The 15,000-nt window shown below is 37.3% G+C and overlaps 2 protein-coding genes across 2 annotated transcripts in view; both read left to right on the forward strand.

Moving 5' to 3' along the window:
• Positions 1-15,000, forward strand: part of LOC137627787 (titin homolog) — a 617,410-nt gene that overhangs the window by 53,291 nt on the left and 549,119 nt on the right. Inside the window, 4 exon segments of the mRNA XM_068359142.1 lie at positions 744-877; positions 1,302-1,455; positions 2,013-2,140; positions 2,844-3,022. Coding sequence (XP_068215243.1) covers positions 744-877; positions 1,302-1,455; positions 2,013-2,140; positions 2,844-3,022 — 595 coding nt within the window.
• Positions 3,032-8,417, forward strand: LOC137627788 (serine-rich adhesin for platelets-like). Its single transcript, XM_068359143.1, has one exon. The coding sequence runs from the start codon at positions 3,222-3,224 to the stop codon at positions 6,132-6,134; it is 2,913 nt and encodes a 970-aa protein (XP_068215244.1). The 5' UTR covers positions 3,032-3,221; the 3' UTR covers positions 6,135-8,417.

Consider the following 15,000-nt stretch of genomic DNA (forward strand, 5'->3'; position numbering starts at 1 on the left):
GATACTGGTCACAACACATATAAGATACCCGATATCGATTAAAATTATTCACAGTTACGGAACAACTGGTAATTCATTTCAGAACAGGAAAACGTTTGATTGATAACTCTGAAAATGAGGATGAATGCAGGTAGATGATGTGCAACATCCCGTTCACTTCCTTTTCATAGAATAGGCTTTTTGAAAAAAAGGCATTTTCTTTTTCATTTAACCCCCACCCCCACAATTATGATTTTAGGTTATTGAACATTTGATTGCGCATTAAATTTTCTTTTGATATTGTATGTATACATTGCAGTTTATAATCTTCAACATTAACTCATCCATTTAGAATACTACAAAGGAAGCAAATGATTTTCAGGTATAAACAGCGGACTGTTTCTAAAAGTATTTTATGGGTAATTGATCAATATGTGAAATTTTATATATCAGTGTTAGTTTTTCGCCTTGCTTTAAGTAATTTCATTGCTCATTTTTTTATATTTTTTCTATAAGTTTATATTACGTTGGATTGCTTCCTTTGCACTTCCTTAAAGAGTTTCAGTTTACAAGGGCCTTGTATGCTACGTTAAAGGTACTATGAAGGGTTTCACAGCGATTTTTCTTCTGCTTTAGCTTGTGTCTTTTACTTTTAATTATTTCCCTTGGGTCGCTTTATACTAAGCTGCCTAATTTTTTTTTTACATTAAAGATAGTAATAGCAATAATAATATCAGTAATGGTAACAATATTCTTCTTTTTAGCCCCACCTCGCATTACTCTGCCACCCCAGTACGAACAGGGTCTCATCTTCGACACCGACGAGCTTATCAGGTTGAGGGTCACTTACACAGGCCGACCCCCTCCACTCGCTACCTGGGCTCATAACGGCAAGGAGGTAAGACTAATCAAAGAGGAGTTGTTTCTTTGGTTTTCGATGAAAGGGCAGATGAAGTGATATACATAATAGGTTAGAAAGAGCAAATGTTTTAAGGTTAAATCTGTTTAGAGTATAAGATAGCTAAGAGAAGTGTTGCGTAGGTTTTGCATCATTAGTGACATGACGTTCAAAGCAAAATCAAATAGAAATGATGCAGTATTTTTAGACTTAGGTATGATCAAGGGAGTAAAAATAGAAGATATTATGCGAGTCGATTAGGAAATTGTCAACCAAGTAAATATAGCTTAAATTAAAGTTGCTTCTCTTCCATGCAAATGAACAAGTGACCAAAACGCGATAACTTGTCTAAGAAATTAAGAAAACATAATCGCAACAAACCTTTAAAGTATACCAATCCTTAATTTTAATGTTATCTCCTCAGATCGAAGCAGATGATAGACATACCATGGACGTGTCGGAGAAATATGTCACGCTAAAGATTGCAGGAGCTAACAGGGCAGATAAGGGCATGTACTCCTTGAACCTGGCCAATCCCCAGGGCATTGACAACGTATCCTTCTTCGTCACTGTCACTGGTGAATATTTACTGCATTCTATAGACCTTCCATTCATCTTTTGTGGAATTAGATATTTTTTGTTGATTTTTTCCAACTCAAAACTGTAAATTATCAATTATAGATTTTATTACTTTCATTACACAACTTCTGTTTAGATTCGGTTATTTTTACATATATATGAATTTTAAAAATTAAGTGTGCTGTAATTATAAGGATAAAATTTGACTAAAATTTTGGTAAAATTGCGTTATCAGGATCAGAATTTCAGTAGATTATGTGTTAATCAATAACGTTGACTTAGAAATGTTAGAAACTTTTTCAAAACCTAAAATTTACTTGAAACCTAATGTTTTTATAAAACCTGAGTTTCTTGTGTTTGCTGTTTCTTGAGCTTTTTTTTGGATTTCCTGATTTTTATTGTATGCCTTGACTATGTTGATATAATGAACGGAATGAGACAGATTTACTAATCCAAACTAGGAGCTTTTAGAAATTCATATAGTGTTACTTGACGCAAATCTTATTACGTAAAAATCCTAATATTCACTCATCAACTATCACAATTATTTCAACAGATCGTCCAGATCCTCCTAGCATGCCCGTGGTTACTGATATTACCGGCCAGTCTGTTACCTTGAGATGGGATCCACCGCAAGACGATGGCGGTTGCAGGATCTCCAATTATATTGTAGAGTACTTCAGGGTAAGTTTGAATAAAAAAAAATTGGTTTTCCCACGAATGAATGTGTTTGCCACTGCCATTGCTGGTATAGTTTGTATCTTGGGAAAGAGTGGCTGTCAAGAGAGAGAAATCTAATGCATTAGAATTTGATCAAGTTTGGGCATATGTTAGTATATGCTTTTTAGATAATAGCAGTTCTATATAGCCACAAATTATTTTGATTAGATTCATAGGTTACATATACACATTTATGTTTGTATTGATGAGATTCGTTTTGATATTTACCCGTTTTGGTCTCTATGCACTCCATAGTTATGTTTTTGTCAGGTTTTTAAGGCAATAAAAAAATATGAAAGTTTCATAAAGCTCGAATTTAATTATTATTTTATGCTGAGTTTCATGTTTTATGTTTGACACATTTTTGCATTTTATATATATATATATATATATATATATATATATATATATATATATATATATATATATATATATATATATATAGTAACTCGTAATAATACATGCCATCTTTCATATTCTATGTTTTAGTGTATAGTTTAGAATAGCTTTGGCAGTGTCAAGGGGTTATTATTTTGCTCTAATTTTTTTTTCATTAAGGCAATATTCCATGTGGATTTATGTGAGAACTGTCATGCACGTAAGTAAGATTTCCTGTATGAATTTTCTGTGTATCAAGAAAGTGCTCATAATACTATATCCTCTACAGATGGGCTGGGACGTATGGCTTAAAGGAGCTTCTTCTCGCATCACTTGGACCCAGCTGAGTGAGCTCATCGTGGGATCTGAGTATCGCTTCAGAGTAAAAGCTGAAAATGCTTATGGCGTTTCAGATCCCGGTGAAGAATGTGAGCCAGTCCTCATTGACGAGACCAAGAGCCCAAGCGGGTACGGCCATGTTACTGGTTGTCTTAGGGATAGCTTAGATCAGGTTGTTCAAAGTGCACGTAGCTTACATGAGACAGTAAATTTAAGTGCTGAAGGCTTGGGTGGTAGTCTAAGAAGTGCCAGCCATGTCTCTCAGGGTACAAATGGTTCACAGATTGTACAATTTGCCAATCAGGGAACCAGTAGTAATGTTTATGGTATGGACCAAGAGTATCAGGGCATAGTAGGGGACAAGAAGGTTGTTACATTTGCACAAGATAAAGATGTCCGACTGAAGGGAAAGTTTGAAAATGCTGAAGGTAGGAAAAATGTAAATTCTGGAAATCGTGTCATTGCAGAAAACCCAATGAATGCTGGAGTTAGAGTAGGCATTAGTTCAGGAAATCCAACCACTACAGTAAGTAATTCTCCTGATTCTAATGTAAAAGGTATTCTCTCTTCATCTCATTCTGGAATGATTGCAGGAATTTCTGGCATCAAAAGGAGTTGTGAGGATAAACAGTTATCTGTGGAAGAACAAAGGCAGAAAATTCTCAAAACAATAGCAAATCAATCATTGATTGCATTTAGGAGTGATGATAGTGACACAGAGGTAGGAAGTAGTCCAGATTCGACTTCTGAATACTCTTCAGAATCTACAGTAAAGTATGTAGGAACTGCTGGTAGCAGTAAAACTCTGCTTCCAATAGCTTCTACGGTACCAAAGCCAGTAGGTAATCCAAATCCAAGTTACCAATTAGGATTTGTGAGCAATGGGTGTTCAAAAGTAAATTACTTAGGATCTGTCATTGGTGTAGAAACTGATGATGAAAATTCTGTTAGTAGTAGTAAAAGTCCATCAGTTGAACATTCAGTTTCGCCAGTCATTCCCAGTATAGAAGATTCCAGTAGGAGATTATTTCCTCCACCACCTGCTCCTGTTAGCTATCAAAGTGGACCCATATATTATGCCACTTATCATTCCACATCTCAGGCAGCAGAAATAAATCCGACATTCCAGTTTCCAGTAGCTGCAGTTGGTCATAGTGCTCTAAGTACTGGTGATTCACTGCAGTCAGCGAGAATGAAAATATTTAGTAACACATCGTTTAGCTCTCGCTTGAGATCTGTAGATCAGTCAGACATGAATCTTTACTATGAACAAATGAAGGACAAAGTTCAAATGCCAACTGATTTTTATGATTGTTCAGCTAAACAGGTGGTTAATGCTATAGATCCAGATCCACAAAGTAGTGAAGACACTAGTTTACAGGAAGATTCAGATACTGACACTATTGTTTACTCTCCATCCAAGGGAACTGAGGATGTTGATCATGCTGTATGTGAGAGTCGTGATACGGCACAACTTGCCGAGGGAGAAACAGGGGAAGGAATCTCATCTATACCATATGATACAACTGGCAGCAAATCTTGGAGTACTCAACCCTCTGGCACTATAGGGTCCCCCTCTGGCGTTACTGATGGAACACAACCTGCTTTGCGTGAGACTTGTAGCACTTTCCAGGGTGTTGGTGCTGATACTGGAGAGGGGATTTCATCCATCCCATCAGATATACAGGACTCGAATAAAAGCAAGTCACAAAGCTTGGCAATGTCAGCATCCACTTCGACTTCTGCTTCGTCTTCCACAAAGACCTCGGGTGAGCCTTGGATGGCTAGAGTCGCTATTGCACAGAAATTCAGGATTATTTGTGGTGGTTTAGCTAGCATGACCCATCTAGGTAATATAAATGCTTTAGCTGCAAATGCAGATGAGGATTCAGATGAGACAGAATCAGAAGAGATGTCGAAACCAAGAGAGGGATCTATATGCAGACTGAGAACCTTTAGTAATGATGAAACAATTGACGAAGAAATAGGTTCTATACAAAGTGAAGAAGCTGCAGGTAATGAAGCTGAGTTATTTAAAGATGATGATGATGAAGTATCTGGAGGTGTTCTACCATATCAGCAGATGGTTCAGATTACATCTCCTCCCTACAATCCATCTGCATCCTTTTTATCAGATTATCCTCAGTTTAGCAACCAAACCTTCATGGCTGAAAATGCATTGTACCTTTCTCCACAATCAATGCTTGAAAATTATTGTCAAATAACATCTCCCCAGAGCTTAGAGGATGTAACAGTATTTTATCAACCTACCGTAACATCAGATATGGTTCCAGTCAAGAAGAATGATGAACAAGTAACTCAAGTACCCAAAACAAGTACAACCCTAGATGGTATGGGAAGCCCCCGTAAGACAGTCAGTCATTCAAGTAGGAGCTCAAAATTGGGTCAAATGAGCCATGAACCTGATAAAACAGATAATCCTGTAACATCATCTGAGAGCACAGTGGAGAGTAGCAGTGATGATAAACATGCCTCTTGGGAACCTAAGATCAATAAAGCCATAACTTCAAGAATCAATATTCTCGAAGAACTTGTATATAGGTGCTTGGAAAATGAAGATGCTGCTCTATATGAAATGGAATCCGTTGAGGAGGAGGGTGCTGCTGCACCTGTCCCATCTTTATCCAGGACGGGTTCAAGTTCTCGTGTGGATGTGAGTCGAACTGAGCTGCGAAACTTGATTAGTGATTTGGAAGGTATTGTCAGCAGCATGAATGAACGTAGCAGAACACTTAGTGCTGACAATGTCGCCAAATTCTTTGAAAAGACTGCAAGTGTTGTTGGAGATCATGGTTCTTCTTCATCGTCCTCTGTGCATTCTAAGGAAGAAGCAGTTGATTTGAAGGAAGCATCTTTCTCTGGAAAAAGTTTACGTTCTCATTCAATGATAGAAATCGAGAAAGCTCTTAGTGAGGAGGAAGGCAGCAGCAGTGGGCGAGAGAGTGTGGCTGATGTTTTCCAACCAGATGATCAAATTCATATCAAGCCATCCATTTTGAAACGGATTGATCACCTAGAAGAGATAATGAGTAGGTGTCTGGAGAATGAGGATGTCACCATGAACACTCTTGGATCAGGTATATTGTCGCCCTCCTCATCACAAAAGGAGGTACCGCAAGAACAACATCATACTTCGAAGGTCGAACTGAAAGATTTGATCGGCGATCTCGGTTCCTTAGTTTCCAATCTCGGACAGAGGTTTAATCCTGATAACCTGTAGGTTCCTTTGGGAAGAAACCCACTGATGAGAACTTGTCGAGCATTTGTGGTCATGAAGTAGACTGGAATAGAGTCCCATAAAATTATTTTCACGTTGATCTTAAGGTAGCTTTTAGGTTAGTCGTCTGGAAGTATTCAGCTTTCAAATATTTGTTACAGAACAATATCTGATAGATAGCATTACAAACTCCTGGTTAATTCCATCAAAGCAGGTAGTTTACTGTGATTCTTCATCTTATGTAAGAAATAAAGGACAGGGAAATAAGTTAGAAACAATTTTGAAATTGTCCTTAAAAAGGATGCTGAATATGGCTTCTTATCAGATGTTTAGAGCAATTTAGTATTGCAATGAATATCCAAGCAACATAAAACGACTCTGCTTGAACCACCATACACTCCTGATGAGTCTAGAAATTCCAGGGACAAAGAACGGGAAATGAGACGAAGTTACCGGTCTCTATGTATACAATTTTTTCCTGTGATCTCTTGCTTTGTTTTCATGTGAGAGTTTTTCTTTCATTCAGTTCAGTCTCGGTGAACAGCAATTTTGCGTCACACCATCAGGCAATCATTGGGTCGCCTCTTACTACATTTTGAGTTGCAGTTTGATTTTTTCTAATAGTTTACTTAGCTTTGATTTAACTTTATGCATGGTGTAATGGCGAAATTATATTAGCAAGTGAAACATCATAAATTCTTGATAGCCAGATTCAGTTTGAATTCACAGGCTGACATTCTTCATAAAATGGCCTATTGGAACAGGAGTGTTCCACTCCATTGTTCCCTCCTAACTCTTTGTTCACTCGGAATCTTGCTTCCTACCGTCACTTCCAATTGTGGTATCATTGATTTAACTTATGGGCTTTGTTAGGTTAGGCAGGCTTGAAATGCATGTGACATGATATGGGTCATAAGACTCCCCAATTCTTATTATGGCGATAATTTGGACTTCTTCAGTAATGTGATTAGTTTATAATTAGAGGTAATGAAGGGAACATGAATAGGCTGAAATAAAGGAAGATAGGACAGTTGAATTTAATGTCTTATATAGGTGAATGTGCTGATGACAGTAGTTAAGTTGGAGTAGAAAATGTAGCATTACCGATACGTTACAGTAGTTCAGAATAGGGGCAGTTTCGTTTGCATCCTCTACAATACGTAGTTTGAGAGCTTCGATAGTCGGTTGTCCTATTTTCTTCAACACGATGTATTAATATCTTAAGACGTATAGTCTTCTGATAGACAACATGTTTGTAGATGTGAAAGCTTAATGCTAATATTAGTTTAGTGATTTTGTAGTGTGAAAACAAGGCTTAGAATGACTAACACTCTGTACCTAGTTTTATTAGTAATGTGTTTTCTTATAAGCTTTGACTGTTTATTTTTGTTATACTCAGAAAGCTAGTTGTCTTTTTAATGCAAGTAATGTTTGTATTGACAAGGAGAAAATTCTTAGTTTTTTTTTATAGATTTAGAGTATGTAACTTAACATCATCATTCCTCACTGATTATAGTATAATTCATACGGCGGTTTCATGAAACCCTACGAATGGTTCAAACTAATTCATGTAATACAAACAGTGGTGCAAAGAATTTCATGAAATATAAAGTGGTTCAATTTATTCCATGAAATATAAGTATTGGGTCAAGAAATTTCAGGAAATATGGAAAACATAAAGCATTTCATAATTTTGGTAATATAGGCTAAAAGTGGTTTCAGATTATTTTTTGATGCCGAACATTTTATGAGGATTAAAGATTGATTCAGAGCTAATCATGACAATTGTAAGACCAGTTTAAAGTATTTCTTGAAACATCTTGACTTTCTTTGACTAGGAGTAAGTTCGAGACCTGAAATGTTAGTAGCTTATGTTTTTTTTTATTTTTATGGTCTGCTTATGTGTGTAATCTGTAATTTTTAGTAATTTTCTATTTCTGTTTTTATAATTCAAATTTTATTTAATTTGTTTATTGATTTTTCATTGGTGAATAATGTGATGATTTAAAACAAATTGTACTGTAATTTTTGTTTAAACTTGCTTAGTATGAATCACATCCTTCTTATACTTATGCTAAGCATAATTATGAAATAGATGGTAGTAAACTGTTGATGAATGTATTTGTAATCTCTCTCTCTCTCTCTCTCTCTCTCTCTCTCTCTCTCTCTCTCTCTCTCTCTCTCTCTCCCTCTCTCTCTCTCTCTCAAATAGACTTTCACAAAGTCCTCTCTCGCTATCTGTCTCTCACACAGGATTTAGGTTTATACAGACTCTCTCTCTCTCTCTCTCTCTCTCTCTCTCTCTCTCTCTCTCTCTCTCTCTCTCTCCTCTCTCTCTCTCTCTCTCTCTCTCACACACACAAATAGACTTTTACAAAGCCCTCTCTCTCGCTATCTGTCTCTCACACAGGTTTTAGGCTTTTACAGACTCTCTCTCTCTCTCTCTCTCTCTCTCTCTCTCTCTCTCTCTCTCTCTCTCTCTCTCTCTCTCTCTCTCTCTCTCAAATCTTTACATAAACTACACACCATGTTGAAATACCATCTATTTAATGAAGAACATGTTTTATTGTAAAGCATGGTTTAATTTTTAGCATTTTAATTTTTATTTATTTTTCTTTTATTCTCCATCATTGAGGCATGACGATATAGAGTTATAAGAGCATTTAGATTTTATGTTGCTTTTCTAAAGTATTATTTTCATTGGGCGGATGAGATGTGGCTCAAGTCATTTGAATTTGACATTCCTAATTTCGACAAATTTGTGAAAGTAGTGATTCTCAGTTTCTTTTCCTCTAAATTAATATTTCTACTTATTTTGTAAAAGGAAGTTCTCTTTTGTAAATTAGTTACGATTATAATCCATTGGTATATGTATTAGAGTTATTATGTAATAAAGTAGGTTTTCGTAGTATAGTGCTTTTTATTCTCTTTATTTTCTTGCAGTAGACTAATATGTTGACTAAAATTACTATCTATATATATTAAATTAACTATACTCAGAAAGCCTACATTAATATAACTCACTCAAACTCTCATCCGCCTTCATCTCTTGTAGTATATATATGTTCTCTGTTCTATCTTGCATATTTTATTTCTTACTGTAGATGGATTCTTACTTCTGTTTGATTTGGTTATTGTTGTTAAGAATTACGCTTTCTGAGTATAATGCAAAATATGTGGCTGTCTGAGGAGTGCTTGAAGTATCCTAGCTTATTGATGTCTTTTGTATGTATTGATTTACGAATGTTACATGTCCCTTTCAACATATGGAAATTGAATGTAACATTTAAGTATGTGTGCATGAGCTGAAGATTTAGGGATGATATATAGATGAGAATCAACATTCATTCATCTCTGTAATAGTGATAAAGTTCTATTTCACATTGGAATCGAACTTACGACCCTCAAGTATAATACAAATCAACAGAAGCGATAAGAGAGGTGGGGACTTCAGTACTGATCCGTTACTTGAGTTATCTCGGAAGACTGCGTATCTGGCATAAAACGAATTTTCCCAAACTTCCCAACCCATCAGTTACTCAGGTGATAGCATATCCTTCGAATTACCCCTTTAGAGGAATATTAGATGTGATGCCCTTCCAGGTAATTCATCAGTTACTTTGTAAACACTTTATTTCTTACATTATTTATGGCTTCTTTTCCTTAGTTGGTAGCACCTTTTCCTTTCAGTCCATGGATCGACCCAGATGTGCGCAAGAAATTTATAGCAATACTTGTATTTTGACCCGTGAATGTTATTTAATTTCAGACTTATGGATGTTATATACCCTCTGACTTGGAGAGATTGTATGTATCCTTAACTTATCTAAGTGTATCTACTGACATGTGGTTGCCATTAGTGTCTATTAATTCATGGATGCTATATTTACCTTGTGACTTAGAATGATAGATGGATCTATGGAATTATGGATGGTTTATGTGTGTTGTATATTACTTCTGACTTACGTATATTTTGACTGACAGATATTTGTTACAGATGTTGTGTCTCGTAAGTTACGGATGTTATATGTGACCTCTGACTTTATGAATGTATAATGTATAATGTATACTGTAGCTTCCGATATGAGTATTACTTTTGAATTATAGATTTTATGCTTATACAGGGGTATATACTACTCACGATTTGATATGAATCATAGTTACTTCTCTATATATATTATAAGTATATATTGAAACTGCTGATGATACTCAATATACTGTTCAAATACATGCAGTTAGTGACAAACACCATTGGTATGTGTATTTTGTGACATTAGAGGGTTTTCTTAAATTCATGTAAACATCCCTGTTTCAGTTCAGATATGTCTTAATTGTTGGTGAAGGATTAGAGCTGCCATTACCCTTTGCAATACATTTAACACCAATAATACCTCCACAACGCCTTAGACGTCGTTTGACATCCGAACAAATGGGTAGATGCATTGGAATGCTGGAATCTAGGTCTTTACAACGTCACAATGCACTTAACATCACCCAAAGCATTTTTAACAGGGTGTGGAATTGGCATCAAACATTTAGTACAGCAACTCACTGTTATGGCGATGGTTGTCAGAGCTCGTCTACACAACAAGATCACTTAGTCACTGTTCAGGCAAGACGTCATCCTTTCTAGACGTATACTTCCTTACGAAATGACCTGAATGTATCCACCAAGACAATACGTAATCTTTTCCATATTGCCTCCTCCAGGAGGGCATGCGTTCGGATCACATTGACCGTAGATCACAGACATGATGTCTCGATATTGTCTGGACTTCACTGACAGGAGCCAATGGGTGTGGCGGAGAGAACATGAATGGTTTAATGATGCCAACATCTGTAAATAACCGTTATGGGGAGGGATCAGTAGAAACCGAAGAACAGATCTGTATGTCATGAACGGAGGCACCATGACAGGCGTTGCTTTAGGGATGACATCCTTGGTGTTTATGTGAGACTATTCGCTGGTGCGCTTGGGCCTGACTTCATTTTTGTCGGCGATAACTGTCCAGAAGGATTGGCCTGTGTGTTCACCGGACCTAAACCCTATTAAGCGTATGTGGAACATGCTGCAGGTTGCCATTTCCGATCGTGCAGCGCAGCCCATGATCCTTGAATAGCTTGGAAATATCCTAGCGGAAGAATGGAACAACATTCCCATTGCAAGCATCTGGGTTCTCTTTGACATCATGACCCGACGTTGCCACGCAGACATTCAAGGAGGCCGTGCCCACTATTAACATAAACTTTGGTGCTGAAGAAACCGATAGACAACTGCCTGTTTACATTTTATCTCGTTAATCAAGTTTAAGGTGAATTGCAATTTTCACATGTGATGAAAGTGTCAACAATCAATATACAGAAAAACACTTCAACTTTCAATGAATTTCTGAATCATTAAATGATTTAGCTCTTAACCCAACTCTTATTTTATGTTTTCGAACATGCAAGGTTCACATGCTGCCCTCAGATCATGTGACCCCTATCAAATTGTGAGTAGTATATATGTTGGATTACATGAAATCTGTTAAAATTTATGGCTGTTGGGAAATTCCTTAGTAGTCCGGCGATAGAATCGTTGGAAAAAGTAAAAACAAATAATCAATTATTACTACAGAATGTGTTAACGTATACCTCGATTATGATGTTTGAATGCCCATATTAATTAGGTCTCTTTATAATTGTTTCATACATTTAGAAGCTCGGCATTAGAGCACACGATAATTTTCGATGGTAGAACTCATTTAAAGAAATGTTTATAGTCTAATACGTTGTGTCTGGAAACGTTTACTACTAACAGCTGTGTGAAAAGAGTATAGCATCAGAATTCTAATGAAAAGATTGTACCTGAAAATCATTAACTCTTGCCATTGGTTGCAAGTGACGATGTTAAAGAAATCTATTTTATTGTAGGTTAGTATTGCTTATGCAGCTAAACAAAAATAAGTGTAGTGCTCTGAGGTTGATGTGATAAAAAACAACCTTATGGATTTTTTATCTGCGCAGTAATTCCCACAACTAGATACTGAAGTTCCCCCTCAGTATCTACAGAATCCATCGCTTGAATGTTCTAGTGAAACAAATTGATGTAGCTTATCTGTAGTGAAATTCAGCAGTCCGGTTAATCAATTTCTGATTGATCTTGAACATTACTGGAAGTACGAGATATTAAGTTTAGGTTAATTTCATTGCTGATGAATCCAATAAGTTTACATATTAGAGACAAGCTAATCACTTCTTGGTGCCTCTGCTCCGCTACCATAATGGCCTGTCAAAAGAAGTTTATGGTTTCAGTGTAACATATTAGTGATTGATGCAGTATATCAATGAAGGAAGGTCTTTTAGAGGCCCGACTTTCAAAGGGCACAAAACCTGTTGAAGCTTTCGACCTATGAAAAAAGTCAGGTCAGCATTTATTCCTTTTTGAGTTGGCTGACAACTAAAGATTTTGGGAAAGTAGATTCTTCATGGAAAAGAATACAATCTTCAAGGTTGCTAAATGGTTGGTGTTTCATGTAACTCCTATAGAATCCAAAAATCCTAAAATACAATTATCTTGGAAGGAACACTGATTAGTGGAGCAGAAGATGGCAAATTTTCATGAGAATCTTTCATTTATGGAAACCACTTCCAAAATTGTCACACATACTACTAGGTTTTTATTTTTTTTTTTTGATAACATACGTTAGTCATCTAACAATTAATGTAGCCAGCAAAGACTTATTCTCTTTTAATGATCTTGGTGTCAGATAATACATTTTTCATTGTGTAAAATCCGAATTTGGAACCATGGATTTACTCACGGACTTCCATGCTCCAGCAGAGCGGATTTCACTGCACAAACAGGGCAAACCAGATAGCACCACTGCTGTGAAGCTCACCATGGGTTTCAATATCAGTGGAATAAATATTTAGTGTACCTAGATAATTATTTAGTGTCCCTGAATAATTAGTATAGTGTCCAAAATAATGTCTAATAAGCCCTGCATCAGATAGCTACTGTAGATTACATATAGCTTAACATAAATGTTAGTTAGACAGTCGTGCCTGAAATGACGAGGTGTACCAGCTAGGGAGAGCATAGCCAAGGGTAAGGGGTCTTTACATTGGTGCTGTGAGATCATGCCCACTTGTTTGCTACCTTCTAGCATGTGATGGACAAGATAGAGGAGATAGGGGCATTTCTGAACCCTGGTCAGGTGCCAGTCATTGTTGCTAACCAACCAATATAAGCAGTAGACAAGCAGGTCCAGTGGCACTAGCCTGAAATCAACGGCGAGGTCAAGTTCACTGACTTGCAATTTGAGATGGGGACACTGAAGTCCATTGGAACTTTACTCCAAGATAGTGGTTGGACAGGAGCCCTCGTGGAGGCAGAAATAGGATCTCCTGGGATAGAAAATTCATTTCTGACACCTTTGAGCATCATAAGCACCAGAAAACAGCTTGTAGTAAGCTTCTAAAGGCAATCCACATGAAAAAGACAGGTGAAAAACCAGAAGACATAACTAGCTTCTAAGCTTGGTGTGAGCATCAAAAACTGCAATGTCTGCAGTTTCATTTCTGGTATATGGTGCTGTCATTGGAACTGGCGGTCCTTTTTTTAATCCAATCCTTCAGTAAAGCCAACCTCTTCCTGTACTGTTGTCACTGACTGAGCTCATATAGTACTTCTTTGCCAACAACAGATAAGCTATGCACAGTGGCTTGTGATCCTCTGCGGAGACATGGTAACCCTGGAACAGAAGCATCCTCAGCTGAATCAGGAGTTCCAAAGTGGAAACTTTTTAGTTCACAAATCAAGCCGACTGTTCTTAGCAGTGGTTATTGGCCAAGCTCACGAGCAGTCCAACACTATCATCAAGGCAGACGGGGTTGCGATCGGCATGACTGAAGATCTTTCACTACTGATAAGATGGATGACAGCTGGTTCTGACGGGGCTACTGAAGATACCAACCACCATGCAGAGACGGATCGAGTACAAAGTGTATTTCTTGGGAAAGGCGAAAAGCTCTCACAAGCTATGCAAGATATGGGTAAACCTTTCTAGGAGGAGAGTTGGGCCTTACTTTCGCATCATGCAATGAATATGGTTCATCAAACTGCTGCTGAGCTGATTTACACACCCTGAGAAAGGCCTGTTTCTAGGAGTTTATGAAGGGACTAGAAGGGGAAGAAGAATCCACCACCTACAAACCAATGAAGATCGTGACTGATTTTTTCTGACAGGTACCAGTGTCTGTTGACTCTTTAAAGCAAAGAGGGCTGAAGGAAGATTACCAACTGTTCTCCAAGCTGTTCATATCATGTTAAGGTAGAGTATGACTTGAAGTTTTCCTTTATGAGGATGAATCACATCCTACAGCTCTCAGTGATTGGGAAAAGCTCCACACCTGTCAGAAATCCCACCTCAATGCCATTGTTAAGAACCAAGTTACAACCTCTGAGCTAGACACCGACATCATCATCATTGATGGTGCGGCCTTGGTGAACAGAGCGCCCTCACCGAGTTATGCAATGCTTGATGCCCATCCTACAATCCAAGCATATTCTACAAGTACAGGAGAACAGATATTGTGTTTGATAACTACCAGTCATTTAGTCTGGAAGCTCAAGCTAGATAAAAATGAGGATGGAGGATGAGACGTCGGGAGACAAGGGTGTACAAAATTCCCTCAAATTGACAGATCTCGAAAGAAAATTATGACAAAGCCAAACTGTTCAAATTTCTGGCTGATAAGAATTCATGTATGGTCACACTAGATGCGGTCATTATGACGATGGAAGATGCTGTTAGCAACAACATTATCAATCTGGCTGGGGTGGCACCATACAGTCTTGAAGAATCTAACACGCACATCTGTATAA

Source organism: Palaemon carinicauda, chromosome 35, assembly GCF_036898095.1.
Source record: "Palaemon carinicauda isolate YSFRI2023 chromosome 35, ASM3689809v2, whole genome shotgun sequence".
NCBI classification, from domain to species: domain Eukaryota; kingdom Metazoa; phylum Arthropoda; class Malacostraca; order Decapoda; family Palaemonidae; genus Palaemon; species Palaemon carinicauda.